The 15,101-nt window shown below is 42.3% G+C and overlaps 1 protein-coding gene across 3 annotated transcripts in view; it reads left to right on the forward strand.

Annotated features, from left to right (window-relative positions):
- GPLD1 (glycosylphosphatidylinositol specific phospholipase D1) overlaps positions 1-15,101 on the forward strand; it is a 51,507-nt gene that overhangs the window by 21,385 nt on the left and 15,021 nt on the right. The window contains exons 9-15 of one of the 3 annotated variants that reach the window (XM_055406183.2): positions 1,369-1,476; positions 1,700-1,727; positions 1,833-1,972; positions 3,760-3,825; positions 5,865-5,988; positions 9,156-9,292; positions 13,544-13,730. In XM_055406183.2, the coding sequence (XP_055262158.2) occupies positions 1,369-1,476; positions 1,700-1,727; positions 1,833-1,972; positions 3,760-3,825; positions 5,865-5,988; positions 9,156-9,292; positions 13,544-13,730 (790 nt within the window). The remainder of the gene's footprint in view (positions 1-1,368; positions 1,477-1,699; positions 1,728-1,832; positions 1,973-3,759; positions 3,826-5,864; positions 5,989-9,155; positions 9,293-13,543; positions 13,731-15,101) is intronic. The other 2 variants (XM_055406184.2, XM_088831510.1) reach the window with 2 other exon arrangements.

A 15,101-nucleotide genomic window follows, 5' to 3' on the forward strand; every position in this document is an offset into this window, starting at 1 on the left:
GAAAGGAGCAAACATCTTTTAATTTCATGGTTGCAGTCACCATCTGCAGTGATTTTTTTGGGCCCAAGAAAATAAAATCTATTACTACTTCCACTTTTCCCACTTCTATTTGCCATAAAGTGATGGTACCAGATGCGATGATCTTAGTTTTTTTGAATGCTAAGTTTTAAGACAGCTTTTTTACTCTCCTCTTTCACCCTCATCAAGAGGCTTTTTAGTTCCTCTTGACTTTCTGCCATTAGAATGGTATTATCTGCATATCTGAGGTTGTTGATATTTCTCCTGCTTCTTTTCTTTCCTTGGCTATTTGTAAAGTCTTCTCAGACAACCACTTTGCCTTCTTCTATTTCTTTTTATTTGGGATGGTTTTGGTCACTGCCTCCTGTACAGTGTTATGAACCTCCATTCATAGTTCTTCAGGCACTCTGTCTACCAGATCTAATCCTTTGAATCTATTCATCACCTCCACTGTATAATCATTAGGGATTTGCTTTAGGTCATACCTGTATGGTCTAGTGATTTTCCCTACTTTCTTCAGTTTCAGCAAGAATTTTGCAATTAAGGAGCTCATGATCTGAACCACAATTGGCTCCTAGTCTTATTTTTGTTGCCTATATAGAGCTTCTCCATCTTCAGCTGCAAAGATATAATCAATCTGATTTTAGTATTGACCATCTGGTGATCTCCATGTATAGAGTCTTTTCTTGTGTTGCTGGAAATGGGTGTTTGCTGTGACCAGTGTGTTCTCTTGACAAAGCTGTGTGTCTTTATTCTGCTTCATTTTGGACTCCAAGGTCAAACTTGCCTGTTACTCCAGGTATTTCTTGACTTCCTACTTTTGCATTCCAGTTCCCTATGATGAAAAGGACATCTTTTTTTGGTGTTAGTTATAAAAGGTCTTATAGGTCTTCATAGAACTGTTCAACTTCAGCTTCTTTGGCATTAGTTTGGAGCATAAACTTGGATTACTGTGATGTTGAATGATTTGCCTTGAAAATGAACTGAAATCATTCTGTCATTTTTGAGATTGCCCTCGAGTACCACATTTCAGACTCTTTTGTTGGCTGTGAGAGCTACTCATAGTTTCTTTGTATAAATATTTGATTAGGGTACCAGTCGTTTGCTCTGCAGCCTTGGGCAAATTATTGAACTTTTCTGTACCTTAGTTTCCTGTATGTGAAGTAGGACTGTGATAGTATCAACCACCCAGGGTTGTTGGTAGGATTAAAGGAATAATGCATGTAAAGTCCTTTGCATGGTGTCTGGCACCTATTAATCCTGGAATCACTGGTAGCTGCTGTGACTGCTGTTATTATCTTCAACTTCAGAATCAAAACAGCCCTTATTTTATTCTAATGCTTTTCTCAGGTATGTGCCTGTTGAAGATCTCCTGGGAATTTATAAAGAACTCTACGGCCGAGTAGTCATCACCAAAAAAGCCATTGTTGACTGTTCATACCTTCAGTTCTTGGAAATGTAAGTGTAACTGGAGGAATATTTGCAAGTGATTTTATTGTGACTTCCTTAACACACTTTCTGATGCTTTAGCTGCCTGAGTGTGGGTATTGGATTTATGGATTTTGCTTGTTCAAAGTCAGTTGCATGATAGTGGATACCTGTTGCTGGAACTTTTTCTTCATTTATTTCATTTCTTCGTGGAAATCACAACTCACAGTCTAAATTATTGCTTATGTTGCAGGTATGCAGAGATGTTAGCTATTTCCAAGGTAAAGGCATTTATTCAAAATCTGAATTGAAAGTGTTATAAAGATACCATGAGAAGCACTTGATTCAGTTATTTATTAGACTATTTTTCTTTCTCTTTGCCATAGCTTTATCCCACTTATTCTGGAAAATCCCCATTTTTGGTGGAACAATTTCAAGAATACTTCCTAGGAGGGCTGGATGATATGGCGTTTTGGTCCACTAATATTTACCATCTGACAAGTTACATGTTAAAGAACGGGACCAGGTGAATTCTTACTCTTTCTCCTACCAATCACTCCCTGTATTGCTATTCCATCCCCATCATAACTCCCAGGTTTTTCAGTTGATCAAATGGGGACAAAGTCTCAGGAAGTGCTGTCATGTCCTAATGAAGCAGGGAAAGAATGGAATCTGTCATTTCAAAATTCCAACTTACTCCCATCTGGTTGGGTTTGCTGATGTCTCTCCTGTCCTAGGGATGGAGAGGTAGATTTTGCCAAGTTCATGGCCTGGGAGAAATGGCTCAGGTGGGAAGGAATCCACTTCCCCAGCTGTGCAACATCTGTTTCTTTTGGGAGACCCCATGCTGTGGGCTGGGGTGCCCACCTCCCCAAGCTCCAGCAGTGGATACGGCCATCCTCCTCTCCACCCTGATTGAGGTCTCAGGGCTCCAGGGTTTCAAAGGACATTTCACTTAAGCCCCATACTCCAGAAGAAAATCGGAAATGAAGGCGTTTGTAAGGCGCAGCCTTCTGTTGAACTCTGACATTGCAGCCCCGATGGGAGAGCATCTCAACCTCCAGCTCCTTTTCTGCTCTGCCCCAGCACGCCCAGGATGAATGTCAACCAGAGACTCAGACACAGACCAGGGTAGACTGGTCTTGTCCCCAGTTCCAACTGCAAATTAGACATTTCAGCTCTCACAGGATCTGTTCATGGTCTGAGGGAGCCAAGGTTCTCTCAGAACCCATTTCCAATCACACCACTCAGGATGGAGCCCCTTCCATGCTGTTGAACTGAGCAGGGTAGGGTGGGGTCTGGATAGGGACCACTGGAGGCAGACCTTCTGCAGGGAAAGGACAGCTTAAGCATCAGCCAGCAGGGGGAAAGAGGGTCTGTCGCAGGCTCCTCTGTCCATGGGATTTTCCAGTCTTCCTCTCCCTCCAAATAGTCTTCATCCTAGAATAAACTCTTATGTAATCCCCACTCTCCTAGTGCTTCTGTTCAGTGTTAGGGAGAAAGTTCATGTCTTACGTTCAATCAGAGCCTTTTTACTTGTAAAAAGGGAGACTTAGTTACCTACTTAATTATTGAGTTTGTAAATTTTTGGTTTAAATTTTTATTAAAGCAAAGGTTAGAGGTTCTGCAGCTATTTCTGTTTTTTTGGCTGTGCCCAGTGTCTTAGTTCCGTAACCAGGGATGGAACCTGGGCCCACGGCAATGAAAGTGCAGAGTCCTAGCCACTGGAACCCTGGGGAATTTTATTTTAAAAAATTAAAAAAAATTTTTTTTGTTGGTTTCACCAGTCTTAGTTGTGGCACTCGGGATCTTTGATCTTAGTTGCAGCATGTGGGATCTAGTTCCCCAACCAGGGATCGAACCCAGGCCCCCTGCACAGGGAGTGTGAAGTCTTAGCCAGGGAAGTCCCCACCAGGCAATTTAAAATTTTAGCTTTGAAAGGAATGGGACTGGGAAATTATAACACCAAACATCGATGGGCAGAAGGTGACACAATTGGCAGTGATCTTCTTTCAGTCTCTAACTCTGAAATGGTTCCTGTCAGCAGGGAGAACTCAGCAGATGGAATTGGGGGGGAAGGGGGAAGCTGAGTCTGGGGGTGACCAGTGGTGTGGGGTGGCCTGTGTTACCATGGTACCACCTGCTTATCCACTCTCATCAAGTAGGACTCAGGCCCTTCACCAGTCCTGTCTGGCTAAGGCATAAACACCTCTACACTAAGACTTTGGCTTGAAATGTGACACTGATTCTCAGAAAAATTCATGCTTGAAAAGACGGTAGAAAAACACCTAACTCATTTGACTGTTTCCCTAGTAACTGTGACCTCCCTGAGAACCCTCTGTTCATCACATGTGGCGGCCAACAAAACAACACCCAGGGGTAAGTGGATTCCCAGATGACTCACAGAAAAAGAGCATCTCACTCAGTGGGGTGCTCAGTAGACTCTGAAAGCACGGGCTTTGTAGACAGAGGTTGCAGCTCCAGGGCTGCCATTGTGTGAGTTTTAAATAAGTTGCCTAATTATTTTTTGAGCTGCACCTTCCTCTGGTAAACTGGAAAAAATACATCTCCATACTCCCAGAGTTGTGGTATGTGTGTGACTGGATAGAAAGCAATTACCACCTTAGTAGGGCTTCCGAGGTGGGGCCAGTGGTGAAGAACCTTCATGCCAGTGCAGGAGATGCAAGAGACGTGGGGTTGAGCCCTGGATCAGGAAGATCCCCTGGAGAAGGAAATGGCAACCCACTCCAGTATTTTTGCCTGGGAAATCCCACGGACAGAGGAGGCTGACGGGCTACAAAAGAGTTGCACAAGAGTGGGACACAACTTAGTGACTAAACAAAACAGCAAACCACATTACTAAGTTGCTCACTAACTAGTACATGATAGCTAATCATATTATTATCATCACCATTATTGCCATTACTCATAAACTGTGACCGTATTCTTCCCTGAAAAAGTAATTATCAATGATACTGGGTGGGGAGAAGACCTCTCAGTTTCTGCGAAAAAGAGCCAGAGGGTCTGATTTGTATTCTAAGAGGTGGCACTCCCTGCTGGAGTTGGGTATCAACCGTTTATTCATGCATTTAATAACTGTATTAATCCTGTAAATATTATATTACTAATAAGATAGTACAAATTATAATATTTCCTCATCATTAGGTACCAGGAACTAGTTTAGGCATTTAGAGACCTCATTGTGAATGAGACAGAAACAGTTTCTGTTCTCAGAGGATGGATGGCCTGGTGGGTGGACAGATGTCGCTGAACGAGAACTTGTCAGTGCCCTTGAGCGTTACGAAGGGCAAGCACTGGGCGCTCATGATGTACCACAGAGTGTCCTAATTCAGTCACAAGAGACTTCCTGTGAAGAGTTGATGCTTCAGCCAAGATATTTAAGGGTGAGCAAGTGTTGCTAAGTCACTTCAGTCGTGTCCGACTCTGTGTGACCCCATAGACGGAAGCCCACCAGGCTCTCCCTTCCCTGGGATTCTCCAGGCAAGAACACTGGAGTGGGTTGCCATTTCCTTCTCCTATGTGTGAAAGTGAAAAGTGAAAGTGAAGTCGCTTTCGACTGGTAGGACTGCAGCCTACCAGGCTCCTCCATCCATGGGATTTTCTAGGCAAGAGTACTGGAGTGGCTTGCCATTGCCTTCTCCGGAGCAAGTGTTAGATACTCAAAAAGAAAAATATTGCAATGAAAGATGCTAAGGAGAGAGTTCAGAGCTTCAAGAGAATTGAAAATGTGCAAAAAAAGAGTTCAGAAAAGCCCACACTGTTTAAGTTATTCGAATTAGGTAAGTTTTGTTTTAATATAACTGAATGTCTTTAGGTTGGGTTTAAGAACTCTAGATTGTTGGGGTCCCTACACTGGCTGATGTCTTAGGCCCTCTTTGCTCATCTGTGGCCCAGCTGTAAGAATTTCTGAAACCTGCCCGGCTTTTTAGGCATCTGATATGTAGACTTGTTAAAACATAGGATTTAAAAATGTATTTTTATTGTATAATTAATTCTCCTATGTCTTTAAAGCAAAATCAGTCCACTCGCATATCAGTTTCCTGAACAGCTATGACCATTTCTGGTCATATGAAATGTTGATTTAACTTCTGATTTTTTTTAGTAATCTGGAAAGAATCCAAACTCATACACTTATAGAAGTTTGAGGCTATAGAAACTATTTTTGTAAGGACTGGCTTTTTCAACCTTGGAAATGGGTTTATTAAAAGGTGTTGTGGAATATCCTATAGAAGTTTTTCTAAAGTTTTGCTTTTTGTGTTGCTGTTCCTTCAACTTGCAGATGTTAAAATTTTATGACCTTTTAACCTGGGGTTAACTTGATTACATCTTCAACTCAGTTATTCAGGGTGAGTTGCCATTTCCTCAGTCTTAACTATTTCATTCCTCTCTTTTTCTAGCAGCTCAAAAGTACAGAAAAATAGTTTTCATAAAAATGTGACTGCAGCCCTAACTAAAAATATTGGAAAGCATATAAACTATACCAAAAGAGGAGTGTTCTTTAGTGTGGATTCCTGGACCATGGTAAGAATTTTCTGCTTTTAATGGAGAGGTACATTCTGCTTCCTGTGATACTGTGTTTGTAGGATCACTGGCTGTTTAATCGTTCATTGAAAGTCACCTGGGCATGAGCCAGGCTCACAAGTATCCTTGGTCTTCAAGTCTGGTTTGTTCTGGAGACATCCTATGTTGAAGGTCTGAACCTCAGTGGCCTTTGGAAAGCCCAGTGGAGCTCAAGGTGGCCCTTGGGTCACTCGTGCTCTGTCCTTAGTGTAAAGTGTGTCAACAGCTTTGCAGGCTCATAGCGCAAAGCCCCACACCAAGGGAATACCACTGCCTATCAAGTTCCTCCATGAGATCATCTTAAGTGTCAGCCATTCTACTAGGGGGATAGAAGATGAAAGGGAAATAATCTCTGATGTTTAGAAAATTTTAGTCTAATGGGGTGATAAATACAAAACTAACCATTTCTGAGTAAGATGCAACTAATACCATGGTTGGTGGGAGGAGAGACACAGCCTCTCAGATTAAAAAAAAATTATGTAACTGCCATCAGAGAAATTTTCATGCGGAAGCTGGAATCTGAGTTAGGCCTTGAATAGTAACCAACTGATAGTTTTTCATCATTGAGCACGTATTTCTGGTAATGGGTTAGGAAAGTTTCAGAATGTTTGGAAATTTGAGTAGTCTTATTTGCCTGGAACACAAGACAAGGAATCAAAGTACTTGTGAGAATCGGGAAGGGAAATTGGCATCAAATTGTAGAGAAGGGTTTAAACGATTTTGTGATCGGGGTGAGGGTCCCAGTAGAGCCTGCTTCACAGTGTGGAGCCTGTGCAGTCATGTAGAAGGCCCCCTTTGTCATGCTTAGATGGGCCCCCTCCTTGGTTTATTTATTCATTTTAAAGTTTTAAAATATTTATTTATTTGGCTGCACTGGATCTTAGTTGCAGCATGTGCGATCTAGTTTCCTGACCAGGGATTGAACTGATGCCCCCTGCATTGGGATTGAAGTCTTAGCTACTGGATTACCAGGAAAGTCCCACCCTGTATTTGGTTTAATGTTCTGCTGTTATTGCCTTAGAATTCTTACCATTTTTAAATTAAAATTTTATTTTATGTTGAAGTATAGTTGATTTACAATGTTGTGTTACTTTCAGATGTATGGCTAAGTGATTTAGTTATACATATACACATATAGCCCTTTTTTTTCAAATTCTTTTCCTGTGTAGATTATTACAGAATATTGAGTTCCCTGTGCCATATAGTACGTCCTTGTTGATTATCTATTTTATGTATAGTAGTGGGTATGGGTTGATTCCAAAGTCTTAATTTTCTCTCCCCACACGTAAGTTTGTTTTAAAAGTCTGTTAGTCTGTTTCTGTTTTGTAAATAAGTTCCCTGTGTCATTTTTGAAGATTCCACTCATGATATCATATGATATTTGTTTTTCTCGATCTGATTTACTTCACTTTGTATGATAATCTCTAGGTCCATCCATCTGGCTGCAAATGACATTATATCGTTCCTTTTTATGGCCGAGTAGTGTTCTGGTGTGTGTGTAAATATATACATATATATATATTTTTGTTCATTCTTCTGTCGATGAACATTTAGGTTACTTCCATACCTTGGTATTGTAAATAGTGCTGCAATGAACATTGGTGTGCATATATTTTTCTGAATTAATGGTTTTCTCTGGATATTTGCCCAGGAGTGGGATTACTGGATCATATAATAAATCCATTTTTAGTTTTCTGAGGAAACTCCATACTCGTCTCCATGGTGGTTGTATCAATTTTCATTCTCAGCAGCAGTGGAGGAGGGTCAAATCCTTCATAACTTTCGAACAAGCAAATCTGCATTTTCATTTTGCAATGAGTTCTGCAAATGATGTACCAAGACTTAGGCCAGGAAGCTCTATCCAAACACACATCATGCGTGCTGCAATTATTTGTATCGGACTCCTTCACAAAAGGAAAAGTTGTGTAAGAGAAGGACTTTACATTCCCAAGGCCTGGCATGATGCCTGGTGTGGCAATGTCTGAGTGAAAGAGGAAGCCAGAACTGGGCCTCGGGTGAGCAATCCAGGGGCGACCTACCAGAGAGGTTAGACTGGAAAAACAGAAGGCCGAGTCCCCTCCTGCAGGGCCCTTCAAAGCTATGCTTCTCTGGAGCCTGGACGTCCAGGGCTGCCCCATGGCGCTGAGCGGAACCTGCTCCAGGGCAGCTGACAATTCTCATTTGGTCTTATGTCACCTGGGGTGGATTTCGAGGTGTGTTCCCTGAACTTGGATGGATCTTGCTTGGGGCCACTCTGGTCTGTGTTAGTGTGTTTGCAGTAACCACACTAAGAACAATTCAGCACCCCAAGCTGGGGGGCTTGCTGTCCCCCATTTCTCTTGCACACAGCTTCCAGCCCTCCACACATGACCCCTCATGCCTTCCTAGCTTCTTGGGACTCGAAGCAAATCCAGCAGCCTCTCAATCTGAATATGGTTGGGAGGGTTTCTGGCATCGTGGTGGCATTCCAGTTCATTTGTTTGTGGGGAGAAAAGGCGGATATATATACACAAATATATAGTTCTAGATTTGAGTGGACTTACCTTCTAAAAACTTTTTATTTTTTAAAAATTATTTTGTTCAGTTACATTCTGCACATTAATAGACTATCCTGACTTGGTTGGTTCACGTTAATCTCAACTGACTCTTTCTTCTTGTGATGGTCCTGACCTTTAGGCTGTAACTCCCATCCCTGAGCATATATTGCGGGTGTAATTTCACTCTCCTAATTTCCAGTCTTAAGTCTCCTTACTTGTTGATAGGAGTCAATAAGTTATTTTTCAGCCCTTGTGAAAACTTGTTTTTTGGGACTTCCCTGGCAGTCCAGTGGCTGGGACTCTGTGCTCCCAGTGTGGGGGGCCTGGGTTTGATCCCTAGTCAGGCGGCTGGGTCCCACACACCACAGCTAAGAGTTCAGATGATGCAACTAAAAGACCCACGCGCTGCCATGAAGACTGAAGATCCTGCCTGCCCCAACTGGGACCCAGTGCAGCCAAGTAAATAAATAGATATTAAAAAAAAAACACAAAACCTCAAACTTATTTCTTAAAGTCTAATGCCTTTGACATGAAGCAATAGCTTTGTTGATTATGCTGTGCCCTTTTCTGTCTGTAATCATTTAATTTCAGGATTCCTTATCCTTCATGTACACGTCTTTGGAGAGGAGCATACGTGAGATGTTTATTGGCAGCTCTCAGCCACTGACACACGTCTCTAGCCCCTCAGCATCTTACTACTTGTCATTTCCGTACGCAAGGCTTGGTTGGTAGGTATGAGTGTATCTAATTCCTGAATCTTTTCATCAGTATTAATTTCAAGCAGTCATTCACAAATGTTTAACATGGTGCCTGTTAACACTTCATTCTCCAATCAATTCATCAACAACAACATGAATTTATTGCTTAATTTATGGTAAAGATAAAACTATCTCCTTGAAATTGCTCAAAAATATGTTTTTTTTGTTAAACTTTGATTTTTAAAAATTTATTTTTTAATTGAGGATAATTGCTTTACAGAATTTTGTTGTTTTCTGTCAAACTTCAACATGAATCAGCCTTAAGTATACATATATACCCTCCCTTTTGAACCTCCCTCCCACCTCCCTCCCCATCCCACCCCTCTGGGTTGATACAGAGCCTCTGTTTGAGTTCCCTGAGACATACAGGAAATTCCCACTGGCTGTCTATTTTACATCTGGTACTGTGAGTTTCCATGGTACTCTCTGCACACATCTCACCCTATCCTCCCCTCTCCCTGTGTCCATAGGTCTGTTCTCTATGTCTGTTTCTCCATTGCTGCCCTGCAAATAAATTCTTTGGTGCCATCTTTCTAGAGTCCGTATATATGTGTTGGTTCAGTTCAGTTCAGTCGCTCAGTCGTGTCCGACTCTCCGCGACCCCATGAATCACAGCACGCCAGGCCTCCCTGTCCATCACCAACTCCCGGAGTTCACTCAGACTCATGTCCACAGAGTCGGTGATGCCATCCAGCCATCTCATTCTCCGTCGTCCCCTTCTCCTCCCGCCCCCAACCTTTCCCAGCATCAGAGTCTTTTCCAGTGAGTCAACTTGTCGCATGAGGTGGCCAAAGTATTGGAGTTTCAGCTTTAGCATCAGTCCTTCCAATGAACATCCAGGATTGATCTCCTCTAGAATGGACTGGTTGGATCTCCTTGCAGTATAAGGGACTCTCAAGAGTCTTCTCCAACACCACAGTTCAAAAGCATCGATTCTTCGGCGATCAGCCTTCTTCACAGTCCAACTCTCACATCCATACATGACCACGGGAAAAACCATTGCCTTGACTAGACGGACCTTGGTTGGCAAAGTAATGTCTCTGCTTTTTAATATGCTATCTAGGTTGGGCATAACTTTCCTTCCAAGGAGTAAGCGTCTTTTAATTTCATGGCTGCAATCAGCATCCGCAGTGATTTTGGAGCCCCAAAAAATAAAGTCTGACACTGTTTCCACTGTTTTTCCATCTATTTCCCATGAAGTGATGGGACCAGATGCCATGATCTTTGTTTTCTGAATGTTGAGCTTCAAGCCAACTTTTTCACTCTCCTCTTTCACTTTCATCAAGAGGCTTTTGAGTTCCTCTTCACTTTCTGTCATAAGGGTAGTGTCATCTGAATATCTGAGGTTATTGATATTTCTCCCAGCAATCTTGATTCCAGCTTGTGCTTCTTCCAGCCCAGCGTTCCTCATGATGTACTCTGCATATAAGTTAAATAAGCAAGGTGACAATATACAACCTTGGTGTACTCCTTTTCCTATTTGGAACCAGTCTGTTGTTCCATGTCCAGTTCTGACAATTGCTTCCTGACCTGCATACAGGTTTCTCAAGAGGCAGGTCAGGTGGTCTGGGATATGTGTTGGTATACGATATTTATCTTTCTCTTTCTGACTTACTTTACTCTGTATAATAGGCTCATCCTATCTAATGTATAATAAGTTCATCCACTTCATTAGAACTGACTCAAATGCATTCCTTTTTATGGCTGAGTAATACTCCATTGTGCATATATACCACAACTTCTTTATCCATTCATCTGTCTATGGACATCTAGGTTGCTTTCATGTTCTAGCTATTAAATAGTTCTGCAATGAACATTGGGGAACATGTGTCTTTTTTCAGTTTTGGTTTCCTCAGGGTATTTGCCTAGGAGTGGGATTACTGGGTCATATGGTTGTTTTATTCCTAGTTTTTAACGGAATCTCCATACCATCTTCCATAGTGGCTGTATCAATTTACATTCCCACCAACAGTGTAAGAGGGTTCCCTTTTCTCCACACTCTCTCCAGCATTTATTGTTTGTAGACTTTTTGATGATAGCCATTCTGACCAAAAAATATGTTTAATATAAGGAACTTTGACTTTATTAAATAACCACAGCAATAAACTATTACTTTAAAGAATATTTTTAAAACTTCATTGTTTTTTGGAGATAGATTATTACACATTTTTTGGCATCTAATGACATTAAAAGGATAAAAGTAGGTGGCTATTATACTGACAGGACTATTATAACTTCATAAGGTAAAAGCTTGGGATACCACAATAATTTAATAAAGAGAATTTTAGAGATTCCTCTGATTTTAAAACAACTGTTACCAAACTCAACTCAGGTTTCCATCACTTGCTGCACAGCAAAGTCAGTGTACTGACACCAGGTTGTAGTGAAGGAAAGAACAGCATTTACTGCAGGGCCCCAAGCAAGGGAGATGGGGATAAGCCTCAGGTTCACTCCAATTTGGTCTTTGAGTTAGAATGTTTTAAAGGGGAAGTCCAAGGAAACTGGGATCAACATCCTCTGACATTTCTTAATCATAATTTCAGGGGTTGGGATGTTTCTGGTTTGCTTCTCTGGCCAGGTGGTCCATGGTTTGGGGGTCTGTTAGCTTATCCCGCCCTGAAGAAACAAGCTGTGTTTGTACGTTAATGATGACATCTGCAACATCAGTTACAGTACATTAACAGTGTTATGGACAATAGTAGTTTTACTCATCTTACTCCGGTTGATTAGTGTTCAGTTAGCACAGGATTGAGGTCAGAGGGCACAAGAAAGGGAATAAAGGTTTGGATCGAGAGATTAATCATAAACTTGATAAGGGAGCTTTGTTTTAGAGGGACTCTGTTTCACAACCAAAAAGCCCAAGGATGTAAAAGTGACTATTTTTTTTGGAGGTTTTTATAAAATATCTTTTTTAAAATCACACTTTTAAACTGCAAATAACATTGCAGTTTCCTTGGAACAATAAACCAACAGCCCCTTCTCTTCAGGCTGCTAATGTGTTCAGCTCCAGCACAAGGAATGAGGGGTGAGTGCTGTCTTAACTGGCTGTTCATGTGTGAATAATGAATGGCTCTTCTTGGCCGCCTTCCTGAAAATCCAAATGAGGGCCTTCTGCTGGGCTTCTTGCCACACGGAGAGGGGTGCAGCACAGAGCTTCTTCTTGGGGGCCATTACTGGCCAGGGTCCCACCTTGGGAATACAGACCAGCAGTGTCTCCATGGTGTGTGACTGACCCCATCCATGAGGCATCACACCCGTTAGAAACTGCTCTTCTCTTTTTCCTCTGTTCTACTGTTTCTTATTTTTTAAAAAATTATTTTTGACTGCTCTAGGTCTTCATAAGCTTTCTCTAGTTGCGGCAAGTGGGGGCTGCTGTTTGTTGTGGTGTGCGGACTTCTCGTTATGGTGGCTTCTCTTGTTGCAGAGCAGAGGCTCTAGGCACTGGAGCTTTAGTAGTTGCAGCACGCAGGCTTAGTAGCTGTGGCGCACTGGCTTAGTTGCCCTGCAGCATATGGAGTCTTCTGGGACCAGGAATCGAACTCATGTCCCCTGCATTGACAGGTGGATTCCTAAACACTGAACCACCAGAGCCGTCCCTGCTATTTATTCTTTATGTGGCCATCAGAGCCAAAATAAATAAATGACTTGGCCATTCCAGCCCCAAACGAGACATTTGAACAATTGACTCAGTTTGTCCCTCTCTTTAACTGGCAGGTCATAGACTCTTATTTAGAAACATCCACTAAATCTCTTTGATTTTTTCCAATATGGTAGAAATAAAATGGTCTACTTACCACAAGCTTGTCTTTGATCAGGTGACAAACTGAGATGAATCGAGCCAATTGTAAAACAATCTGTGCCATTGGCTCAAGGTGAATTTCCTCTCTGTTCTCAGATGGAGCCCAGAATTGTGCTTTGTCTGCTCTGGGTTTTGCATGTAGAACAAGAAGCTTTGTGAGGGTGCTTTTTGTGTTTTCAGATTCTATGGTCCAGAAATGCTCAGAGGTCTTGATTTGTCCAATTTCGGCTTTGTTTTTTTCCTCCGAACAAGACTGAATCCCACAAACAATATAACCTCAGAGGTGAATATAACCTCTGAATATTTTCGGGTGGAAAAACCAATGAGAAGAAGTTAAATTCTAGAATCTAGAAAGGGACAGGAGACAGTTCTGCCCAGAGCTCTCAGTGGGCACTGCAGTGGGTTCCTTCTTCTTCTTACAGGGCGATGACTTCGGCTGATCTCAACCAGGATGGATATGGTGACCTGGTGGTGGGGGCCCCTGGCTACAGTCACCCAGGCCGCATTCACGTGGGGCGCGTGTACCTCGTCTATGGCAATGACCTGGGCTTGCCCCCCGTCGACCTGGACCTGGACAAGGAGGCCCACGGGATCCTGGAGGGTTTCCAGGTGAGGCCGCATCTCACATTTTCCCTTTCAAAGTTGATAAGCCACTGCCTGCCTTTCCTGGCACACCCTCCAGGATAAATGTCCAGTGGCGAGAACGATGATAGTAACAAACAGCCAGGGGCCTGCATCTGTGTAGTGACTTTTATTTTGAAAAGCACGTTCACTTCATTGGTCTCATTGTCTCTTTATATTTTAGTGGTTTGTCCGTGATACCTTCCGAAACACCCATACTATCGAGTGCCTTTGAATGACCAATCAGGATGTGATGTCTTTATAATATGATAAAACAAAACCTTGTTTTGTTCTGTTGGGGTGTTTTTTTAAATATAAATTTTTTTTATCTTGTAAGAATTTTATTTAAAAATTTTTTAAAAAATTTATTTTTGGCTGTGCTGGATCTTCATTGCTGTGGATGCGCTTTCTCTAGTTGCAGTGAGTGGGGTCTACTCTCTAGTTGAGGTGTGTGGACTTCTCATTGTAGGGCTTCCCAGGTGGCTCAGTGGTAAGGAATCTCCCTGCCATTGCAGGAGACGTGGGTTCGATCCCTGGGTTGGGAAGATCTCCTGAAAAAGGAAATGGCAACCCACTGCAGTATTCTTGCCTGGAAAATTCCGTAGACAGTGGAGTCTTATGGGCTATAATCCATGCAATTGCAGAGTCAGACACATGCCTGCATCTCTTGTTGGAGAGCACGGACTCTAGGGGGCACGAGCTTCAGTAGTTGTAGCACTGGGGCTTAGTTGCTTCACGTGGAATCTTCTCGGAGCAGAAATTGAACCCGTGTCTCCTGTATTGGCAGGTGGATTCTTAACCACTGGACCACCAGGGAAGTCCTCTTGGAAGAATTTTAGATTCACAGAAAAGTTGTAAAGACAGTCCAGAGAGTTCCCATGTACCCTTGACCCAGTTTCCCTTGCGTTAACATCTTACATACTTATGGCATTCTTGTCAAAATTAAGAGACCAACACTGGCAGATTACTATTAATTAGACTCCAGACTTTGGTCACATTTTATTCCTTTGTTTTAAGTGGTTATTCATTACCAGAAAAATCTCACAGTGACTGGACAGATGTTCCACATGAAGGCAGCATGAGTTCCTCTCGGAAGCACAAGAGTCCTGGAGGGTTTTCCTCCTGGACGTCATTGGTATTCGTCCTTACGTGAGGGATAGGTAAGGAAGGGCCGATTGAGCCCTGTTACCCACCACAGAGGAGTGTGGGGGCTTTGGTGGCACTGCACACTCCAAATATCAAGCCTCAGGGGAGTTGGGGGTCAGATTTTTACTTAAACCTTTCATTGTGGAGTTAATGCTGTGAAAAAATAGAATGGTGCTCCTGAACAAACTTTAAATAATGAAAAGTCTGGTGGTT

Source organism: Moschus berezovskii, chromosome 23, assembly GCF_049115385.1.
Source record: "Moschus berezovskii isolate FMDL1 chromosome 23, NW_MosBer_1.0, whole genome shotgun sequence".
Classification (NCBI taxonomy): Eukaryota; Metazoa; Chordata; class Mammalia; order Artiodactyla; family Moschidae; genus Moschus; species Moschus berezovskii.